Source organism: Eimeria tenella, genomic scaffold (assembly GCF_000499545.2).
Source record: "Eimeria tenella Houghton genomic scaffold, Eth_scaff334, whole genome shotgun sequence".
Taxonomy (NCBI): Eukaryota; Apicomplexa; class Conoidasida; order Eucoccidiorida; family Eimeriidae; genus Eimeria; species Eimeria tenella.
Genome location: NW_013544369.1, coordinates 392 through 9,968, shown reverse-complemented (window position 1 = coordinate 9,968; position 9,577 = coordinate 392). Strand labels below are relative to the sequence as shown.

At 53.4% G+C, this 9,577-nt stretch overlaps 2 protein-coding genes across 2 annotated transcripts; one reads left to right on the top strand and one right to left on the bottom strand.

Moving 5' to 3' along the window:
- Window positions 1-403: 403 nt before the first annotated feature.
- On the bottom strand, window positions 404-999 carry ETH_00028610 (uncharacterized protein; the record flags this gene model as incomplete). The annotated part of the gene is made up of 3 exons (XM_013379490.1): window positions 404-476; window positions 669-888; window positions 966-999. The coding sequence occupies 3 exons, from the start codon at window positions 997-999 to the stop codon at window positions 404-406; spliced, it is 327 nt and encodes a 108-aa protein (XP_013234944.1).
- Window positions 1,000-2,179: 1,180 nt separating this feature from the next.
- ETH_00028605 (TCP-1/cpn60 family chaperonin, putative) lies at window positions 2,180-8,112 on the top strand (the record flags this gene model as incomplete). Its single annotated transcript, XM_013379489.1, has 10 exons — window positions 2,180-2,194; window positions 2,571-2,685; window positions 2,886-3,031; window positions 3,364-3,489; window positions 4,684-4,935; window positions 5,304-5,406; window positions 5,937-6,077; window positions 6,896-7,107; window positions 7,415-7,595; window positions 7,922-8,112. The coding sequence occupies 10 exons, from the start codon at window positions 2,180-2,182 to the stop codon at window positions 8,110-8,112; spliced, it is 1,482 nt and encodes a 493-aa protein (XP_013234943.1).
- Between the last annotated feature and the right edge of the window lie 1,465 nt (window positions 8,113-9,577).

Below are 9,577 nucleotides of genomic sequence, written 5' to 3'. Positions count from 1 at the left end.
TAATCAATTGATAAATAATGAATAAGTAAATAAATAAGTTTTAATCTGTGATTAATAAATGGGAAATGATGGGGAAGAGAAGGAGCAAAAAGACCCAGTAAAAGACGCAGAAGTTAAAATAATTAATTAATTAATCAAGTAAATTAGTTAAATTAATTAATTAATTTAATTAATCAATTAGGTTAACAAATTTAATTGATTAATTGAACTAATTAAATAAATTAAATAATAAATAAAAAGGCCCGACCTGTGGGCCCACGAATTGTAGTTTTTGGGGTCTTTGGCAATTGCTGCTTTCAAGCTGCTGCACTCCTCCTGGAACAGGTCGTTTGCTGCTGCTGCTGCTGCTGCTGCAGCAGCAGGAGCAGCAGGAGCAGCAGCAGCAGCAGCAGAATAGAGCTTGTCAAACAGCCACCGCCGGTGAAACCACGCCTGATAGTTCTTCAAGTTCCAGGCACACACTTCCCGGCAAAACCCTGCGCGCCCAAACCCTAAACCCTAAACCCTAAACCCTAAACCCTAAACCCTAACAAACCCTAAACCCTGAGCAGCTGAATAGCCAGCCAACGCCAAACACAAATCAAAGCAGCTGATTCATGCGCAGAGAAATGGCCTCTGAACCCTTTAACCCTAAACCCTAAACCCTAGCTGTAAACCCTCGCGTACGCAGCTCATCCTGATTCAGATATTGAGGGTTTAGGGTTAGAAACCTCCGCCTCAAGTACCAAGTGGTGTAGTCGCCGCTGTTAACCTCCATTGCTGCTGCATTTGCTGCTAAGAAAGACTCTTGCTGCAGCTCAGGGATGCTGCTGCTGTTGCTGCTGCTGCTGCGGAGAGCTGCCACGTCCTCGCAGTAGATCTCATGCTGCTTCTGCAGCAGAGCCTCGTCTGAACGCGAAAACCGAAAACCCTAAACCCTAAACCCTTAACTCTAAACCCTAAACTCTAAACCCTAAACCCTAAACCCTGAGATGTCTCTTCTGCTCGCCTGTTGGGCATCCGACAATCACTGCAACCTCAATATCGGTTCGGTCTGCTGCTTCTTCCATTGTTGTTGCTGCTGCTGCTGCTGTTGTTTGGAGGGCTGGTTTCGCCGTTGCTGCTGCTGCTGCTGCAGCTGCCCGGTTTCAGACGGTGCTGTTCTTCGTTTCTCGCTGATTCCTGTTATACAAATCCTGCTGCTGCTGCTGCGACTGCTGCCGCTGCTGCTGCTGCAACTGCTGCCGCTGCTGCTCCTTCTTTGCTGCAGCTCTGTCTCCCTGCTGCTGCACAGCACAGGCTAGGTAGCGGCTGCAGCAGACGCTGCAGCTGCTGCTGCTGCTGCAACGGAGGAAATATCCAAGGAGCAGCTGCTGCTCCACAGCGTCTTCCTTGACACGTGAATTGCTGCTGCTGCCGCTGTTGCTGTTGCTGCTGCTGCGACTGCTGCCGCTGCTATCGTTGCTACGGTCGCAGCAGTTGTTGCTGCTACCACGTAGGCAGCTGCCGCTGCTGCTGTTGCTGCTGCTGGAAACAGCAGCTGCTCCAACTGTTGCAGCAGCTCTGGATAGCTGCTGCAGCCTTCCGTGGCAGATGCTAATTGATGCTGCTGCTGCTGCTGCGCTGTTGTTGAGTTGTTGAGGCGCTAATTTTGAAGCAGCAAAGCCCTGAGAAGTATTTCCTGCCGCAGGCTTCACCCTGGCAACAGGCGCTGCAGCAGCAGTAGCAGCTGCTGCTGAGGGCGGATACGGTTTGCTGCTGCTGCTGCTGCGGCTATCTAGGGAAATCTAGAAGCTCCTAAGTGTTGAATTGATGCATTTAAAAGAAGTTTCTGCTTTGTGTGTAAGTAGGCATGTTGCTGCTGCTGTTGGTACAGCTGGTTCTGGCATTGGGGGGCAGCAGCAGCAGCAGCAGGAGCAGCAGCAGCAACAGCAGCAGCAGCCCCGATGAAGTCTTGTGGCGGTGCTGCTGCTCCTGCTGCTGCACGGGGTGTATGTACACCTCGAGGGACTGGTTCGATTTTTAGTGTTTTTTGGCCGCGTCTGTTGGCGTTGCTTCTGCTATTGCTGCTGCCGTTGCTGTTGCTGCTGCTGCTGCAGTTGCTATTGCTGCTGTCTGTGGCTGCGGGGTCCTTGCGCGGGGCCCCTTCCTCTTGACTAATTTGCAGAAATAAATAAAGTGATAAGAAGCAGCTTCGAAAATGAGTCACATGTTGGTAAGCCCCAGGTGTACGTACACCTCGCGCCCCCGGTGCTGCTGCTGCTGCTGCTGCTGCAGCAGCACTTGTCTCTTGTCTCCTCTCGCCCCCTCCACCGTGCCCCACGAGCTGACCCTTGTGTCTCACCAGCCAGTGCTGCAGCAGCTGCTGCAGCTCGTGCTGTAGCACTTTGGCGCTGGTGCAGCAGCAGCAGAGCAGCTCACAGTGCTGGAGCAGCAGCAGCTGCTGCTGCTGCTACTGCTGCATTCCTGAGGCGGGGCTGCAGCAGCTGCTGCTGGTTATCTGCAGCTGCCCTGGCTGCTGCTGCTGCTGCTGCAGTTGCCGCTGCTGCAGCTGCTGTTGCTGCTGCTGCTGCTGCTGTTTGCTGCTGCAGCACGCGCCCATTATCCTGCTGAAGGAGGGAGCAGACACCTCGCAGGGCCGCAGCCAAATCATCAGCAACATAAATGCCTGCCAGGTTATCGTCGACATCGTCAGGTCCACTCTAGGTCTGCTGCTGCTGCTGCTGCTGTGGCTGCTGCGGTTGCTGCTGCAGCTGCTGCTGCAGCAGCAGCTCTGTGTCTGCACGCTGCAGCTGGCGCCTGCGGGCGAGTGGCGGCGTGGCGGCGGCGCCCGCTGCCGCGCGCCTTCCCTGCCGCCGCTGCTGCTGCTGCTGCAGCTGCTGCTGCTGCTGCTGCTGCTGCTGCAGGGCCGCGGGGCATGGACAAACTGATAGAGGGGGAACACGGAGTGGCCACAGTCACAAACGACGGAGCCACAGTGCTGAAGCTGCTGCAGGTCAAACACCCTGCAGCAGCACTTTTAGTGGACGTTGCCCAGAGCCAGGACCTCGAGGTTAGGGTTTAGGGTTTAGGGTTTAGGGTTTGGGGTTTAGGGTTTAGGGGTGGGCGGGTGGGGGGAAGCGGAAGGCGTAGCGGGTTGGGGGTGCAGGGTGCGGCGGCGGCGGGCGCGCAGAGCGAAGATCTGGCGGCGAGGGTTTAGGGTTTAGGGTTTAGGGTTTAGGGCTTGGGGCGGAAGGGCGGGGAGTTGGCGCCGCAGGCTGTTGCACAGCAAAGCTTACTAGTGTTTAGGGTTTGGGGTTTCGGTGGTTTGGGGCGCTGCGGACCCCGGGCCGGCGGCCGCAGCCCTACCTAGGGTTTAGGGTTTAGGGTTTAGGGTTTGGGCAGGTGGGGGACGGTACGACTTCGGTGGTGGTTTTGGCGGGAGAGCTTTTGCAAGAAGCGAAAACTTTCATTGAAGACGGAATGGCCCCTCAAGTCATTGTCAAGGGTTTCAGAGCCGCCAGGGACCTCGTGAGCTAGGGTTTAGGGTTTAGGGCTTAGGGTTTAGGGTTTGCGTGCGTCTCGGTTTCAAGCTGCGCTGGATTCGCCCAAATTGTCGCCTTCGCACTGTCTGTTCTAGCCAAGTTGCTGCTAGTGAATTATGTAATTAATTGCTTCTCTAGGGTTTAGGGTTTAGGGTTTAGGGTTTCAGTAATAGTGGATTTGTTTTATTTTTTCTTCTACTTCTCCTCTCAGGCTCTTCAGCGCATCGAAGAGATCCAAGTCTGCCTCGCGACTCATAGCCCAGAGTGAGCTGCCAGCAGCTAGCTAGCTAGCTAGCCAGCTAGCTAGCTAGCCAGATGTCCAGCTAGCCAGCTAGCTAGCCAGCTAGCTAGCTAGCTAGTTAGCCGGCCAGTAGAGATCTAGCTACTGGCAGGTTCACGTAAATGCGCGCTCAGATGGCTAGCTAGCTAGCTGGCTGGCTGGCCAGCTAGCTAGCTAACTAGCTGGCTAGCTAGCTAACTAGCTACCTAATTAGCTAGCTAGCTAGCTAGCTGGCTGAGTGGCTAGTTTGCTAGCTAGCTGTTTGCGCTGCAGGAATCGCCGGGCGCTTTTGATTCGCTGCGCGGAGACGGCCCTCAACTCCAAACTGCTTTCTGCCCACAGGAGCTACTTCGCAGAGGCAAGCTGCTGCTGCTGCTGTTGTTGCTGCTGCTGTTGCTGCTGCTGTTGCTGCTGATGCTCTGGCTTTGGAGCGCAGCAGCTGCGTGTCCTTTTTTCTCCTGTCTGCTAGCTAGCTAGCCAGCTAGCGAGTCACCTAGCTATCTAGCCACCTAGCTAGCTATAGCCGCCTCGCCAGATAGCCACCTTCCCAGCCAGCTAGCTGTTTACTTGGATCCCCAGCTACCCCCCTAGCTTCCTAGCTGCCCAATTAGCTAGCTAGCTAGCTAGCTAGCTAGCTACTTCCCCAGCTTACCTATCCAGCTAGCCACCCAGCTAGCCAGCTAGCCACCCAGCTAGCCAGCCAGCCACCCAGCTAGCCAGCTAGCCACCCAGCTAGCCAGCTAGCCACCCAGCTAGCCACCCAGCCACCCAGCTAGCCACCCAGCTAGCCACCCAGCCAGCCAGCTAGCCAGCCAGCTAGCCAGCTAGCCGGCCAGCTAGCCGGCCAGCTAGCCAGCTAGCTAGCCAGCTAGCCAGGCAGCGGGTGCGCGTTGCGTGCAGCTGGTGGTGGACGCGGTGGAGCTGGTGGGCCCGGAGGGCAGCCGGGAGCTGCTGGGGGTGAAGAAAGAGGGGGGGGGGAGTTTGGGAGACAGCAAGTTGGTGAAAGGAGTAATTTTCAAAAAGACTTTTTCTTACGCGGGTTTCGAGCTGCAGCCGAAGCAGCAGCAGAGTCCCAAGGTGCTGCTGCTGAACCTGGAGCTCGAGCTCAAGGCGGAGAAGGAGAACGCCGAAATCCGCGTCGACAACCCCGAGGTCGCAAACCCTAATTTAGGGTTTGGGGTTTACGGGCTCCGCCCGCCCGGCACGCTGGGCTTCTTTTCTGCCCTTTTTACCTCTTTTTTGGCCTTTTAAGCCCTTTTAAAGTCCTTTTAAATCTCTTTTTTAATATCCTTTTTAATATTTTTTTAAATCTTTTTAATATCTTCTCTAAATCTTTGTGATGCCTTTTTTAAATCTTTTTAATAACTTAAATTCTTTTTCTTTTTCTCGCGGGCTATGCGCTGCGGTCGCCGCTGGGTTCAAATAGTTCGCAATTAATTGCAGTTTTAAGTAATTAATTAACAATTAAGTCATTATTATTTATTTATTTATTTATTTATTTATTTATTTATCTATTTCAGGATTACCAGTCTTTGATTGACGCGGAGTGGGACATCATTTACGAAAAGCTCCAGGCCATCGTCGACAGCGGGGCCACAGTGGTCTTTTCCAAACTGCCCATTGGTCTGCTTTTTTTGCTTCTTTTTGTCTCCTTTTTCGTCCCTTTTTGTCCTTTTTTTTGTCCCTTTTTGTGTCCTTTTTGATCTCCTTTTGTCTCCTTTTCGGTCTTCCTTTTGTTTCTTCTTTTGTCCCTTTTTGTCTCCTTTTAGCAATCCTTTTTCTGCCGTTTTCCTCGTTTTTCTCGCCTTTTTTATCCTCTTTTGTCTGTTTTTTTGTCTCCTTTTTCGTCTCTTGTTCGCGCCCTTTTTGCTTCCCCTTCTCTTCCTTTTTGTCACCTTTTCTGTCTCTTTTTTGTCTCCTTTTTATCTTTTTTTCCTCTTTTTTTTATCATTTTTGTCTCCTTTTTATCCCCTTTTGAACATTTTTGTCTCCCTAAAACAATCCTTCGTGGTCTGATTTTTGGCCTACCGGGGCTGCACAGCCCTCCAAAAAAAGCCCTTGCGAAACCGAAGACCATTTGAATAAAAACAAAATAAAATTAATCATTTAAGCTCCATTTAATCCATTTAATCCATTATTATTTATTAATTCAGGAGACCTCGCCACGCAGTTCTTCGCGGACCGCGAAGTCTTCTGCGCGGGAAGAGTCGAAGAGGCGGACTTGGAAAGGGCCGCGAAGGCCACAGGCGCGAAAATCCAGTCCACAGTTTATGGTCTTTCTCCCGACGTTTTGGGTACGAAAACTGTACCATTTTGACCCTTTTTCTCCCCTTTTGGCGCCCCACATTTCGCCCCTTCTTCTCCTTTTGTTTCTCCTCTTTCTCCGGATTTTTTTTCTGTTTGTTTTACCCATTTTGCTGCTCTAAGTGCTGAGCAACAGGGGTTTCTTTTGCAAAAGTTTTTCTCTTTTCCTGGTTTCTTTTTGGTGCTTCTTGTCTCCTTTCGTGTCCCTTTTTCGTCTCCTTTTTGTTTCTTTTTTGTTTCTTTTTTGTCTCCTCGTTGTTTCTTTTTTATCTCCTTTTTGTTTCTTTTTTGTCTCCTTTTTGTTTCTGTTTTGTTCCTGTTTTGTCTCTTTTTTGTTTCTTCTTTGTTTCTTTTTTGTTTCTTTTTTATTTCTTTTTGTTTCTTTTTTGTTTTTTTTCCATCTTTTTTGTTTCTTTTTTGTATTTATTTTTGGCCCTTCTGTGCTTTCTTTCGGCTAATTTTTGGCTTCACCCGAATCACTCAAGGCCGGCAATATTTGTAGAGATTTGGTGCTGCTGCTGCACATGCTGCTGCTGCTGCTGCACTTGCTGCTGCTGCTGCGGCCATCTGCCCTTCGCCGAAAGTGCATATTCCTTGGATGTTTTTAAGTTTAGGTCTGCAGACACCTCACCTCCCTTTAAGAGGAGCAACAATAATAATGACTCTTCCTTTCCTGCTGCTGCTGCTGCTGTACCTGCTGCTGCTCCCGCTGCTCTGCTGCTGCTGCTTCCCCCGCTCCTGCCCCGCTGCTCCCGCTGCTGCTTCCCCCGCTCCTCCGCTGCTGCTGCTGCTGCTGCTGCTGCTGCAGGGAGCTGCGGGCGTTTTGAGGAGGTGCAGGTGGGGAGCGAACGGTACAACTTGCTGAGCGAGTGCCCGGGGGCCCAATCTGCAACTTTGCTGCTGCGGGGGGGGGCCCCCCAGTTTTTGGAAGAAGCAGAAAGGTCTCTTAATGACGCAATCATGGTGGTTCGAAGAGCAGCAAAAACCCACAACGTCGTTGGAGGAGGAGGCGCCATCGAGGCGAGCTAGGGTTTAGGGTTTAGGGTTTGGGGTTGGGAGGGTTTGGGTCTCGGGTTTAGGGTTTAGCGTTTGGGGTTTAGGGTTTGGGGTTTAGGGTTTGGGGGTTGGGGGTTGGTTCGGGGCTCGGGGGTTTACTATATAAAGGGTTCGCGTTGGAGGCTTGGGGTCTAGGGTTTAGGGTTTAGGGTTTGGGGTTGGGCGTTGAGGAGGCGGTTTGTCGCTGAGAGGGTGCGCAGGCGCGGGCGGGTGGGCGTCGGAGGGTTTAGGGTTTAGGGTTTAGGGTTTAGGGTTTGTGTTTGGTGTGCAGATGGCGCTGTCGCGCCACATTCGGGACATAAGTCGGGGAATTTCGGGAAAACAACAATTAGTTTTCAGATCTTTTGCAAAAGCTCTCGAAGCAATTCCAAAAGCGCTAACGCGGAACGCGGGTTTCGACTGTACAGACACCCTAAACCGCCTGCGCCAGAAACACGCCGCAGCCAGCAACGGTCAGCCGAGGGTTTAGGGTTTAGGGTTTAGGGTTTGGGCAGCAGCACGTAGACCACTTAGACGCAGCAGCAGTAAATTCACGACAAAGATAGGGACAGAAGCAGCAGCAAACAGACAAAAGGAAGCAGCAGGCTGCTGCTGCTGCAGCAGACTGCAGCAGCAGCAAGCCTCCCCAGCAGCAGTAGCAGGCTGCTTTAGCTGCATCACGCTGCTGCAGCAGCAGCACGCTGCAGCAGCGTGCTTTTGCACTTGCTGCTGCAGCAGCTGCAGCAGCAACAGTAGCAGCAGCAGCAGCAGCAGGGCGTTGCGTGTGGGGTGCGCGCAGAGGTGTGCTGGATGGGCGTGGACTGTGTGGGGGGTGGGATCGTCGACTCCATGGCAGCACATGTCTGGGAACCTGCTGCAGTTAAGCAGCATGCAATTGCTGCAGCAACAGAAGCTGCTTGTTTGCTGCTTTCCATCGACGAAACCATCACCCAACCCAACCCCCAAGAGAGAAAGGGGGGCCCCCACTGACCCACTAACCCCGTCAGCCAAGGGGCCACCGGGGGGCCCCCACGGGGGCCCCAGGGGCCCCAGGAGGCCCCCCACGTGGCCCCGGGGGGCCCCACTGGGGCTCCTAGGGGCCCCAAGGGGGCCCCAGGGAGGCTTTAGGGGCCCTAGGGGGGCCTCCAGGAATCCCTAAAGGCCTGAAAGAGGGGCCCCAGATGCTGCAGATTGGGGACTTCAGTGGGGACTTCCTACGGCCTCGGGGGGGCCCCGTGAGGGGCCCCAGAAGGTCCTGAAGAGGCCCCATAGAACATCTGGTGGGGCCCCAGCAAAGGACCCTCGAGGTCTCCTATCGGGGCCCCTATGAAGCCCCAATGGGGGCCCTGTAGGGGGCCCCATGGGGGCCCCATGGGGCCCCTAATGGGGGCCCAAGGGGCCCACCAGCTAGGGTTCAGGGGGGGACTCCAGCAAGGGTATACTGCAACACTAAGTAACATGCACAGGCAGCAGCAGCAGCAGCAACTGCTGCTGCTGCTCCTTGGCTGGGTCTTGGGGTTTTGCTGGCTGCGTGCAGCAGCAGCGGAAGGCCGGAGTTGAGGCAGCAGCAAATACTTGCAATTAATTAAATTAATTTAATTAGTTTTAACATTTATTTTATTGGAGAAAAACCGAACAAAAGACTCGCTTGCAGGCTCTTGTCTCTGTTGCTTCCGTTTTTTGTCTGGCGCTCTGCAACTGCTGCTGCAATGCTAGCTGCTGTTGCTACTACTGCTGCGTTTGCTGCTGCTGCTGCACCTGCTGCTGCTGCTGCACTTGCTGCTGCTGCTGCACTTGCTGCTGATGCACAGAGCCCGTCGTAGAGTGCGCAGCAGATGGAAGCAGAAGATTTAAATAAAGGAAAAACGAAATTTAAATAAAAGCGAAAAGATCTTCGAAGGGACACGAAGACCAGCTGCATTACGGAGCAGCTTGCTGCTGTCGCTTTGTCTTGGCAACAGCAGCAGCAGAAGCAGCAGCAGCAGCAGCAGCAGCGGGAGCAGCTATAGCAGCAAGGGCGGCAGCGGCTCTTGAAACTGCCGCTGTTGTATAGCGAGTCCCCGCTGCTGGCGCTAGGCTCTTCTTTGCTGCCGTCATTTCGCCTTCGCAGGAGCAGCTGCAGCAGCAGCAGCAGCAGCAAGAGCAGCAGCAGCAGGGGCGGCTCTCGGGCCTGCTGCTGTGCTAGGACGAGCGGCCTTTGCATGGCTCTTCTTTGCTGCTCCCTTCCGCGAAGCAGCAGCGCCTTTTTTTGTGCGGCGGCTCTTTTTCTGCAGCAGCAGCAGCAGCAAGAACAGCGGCAGCAGCAGCAGCAGCAAGACCAGCAGGTGGAGCTAGGAGGAGAACCAAGCAACAGCGCTAGTACTGAAATCTTCACTGCAGCAGCAGAAACAATACTAGCAGCAGCAGCAGTAGCAGCAGCAGCAGCAGCACTAGTGCTAACCCTCTGCGCTGTTGA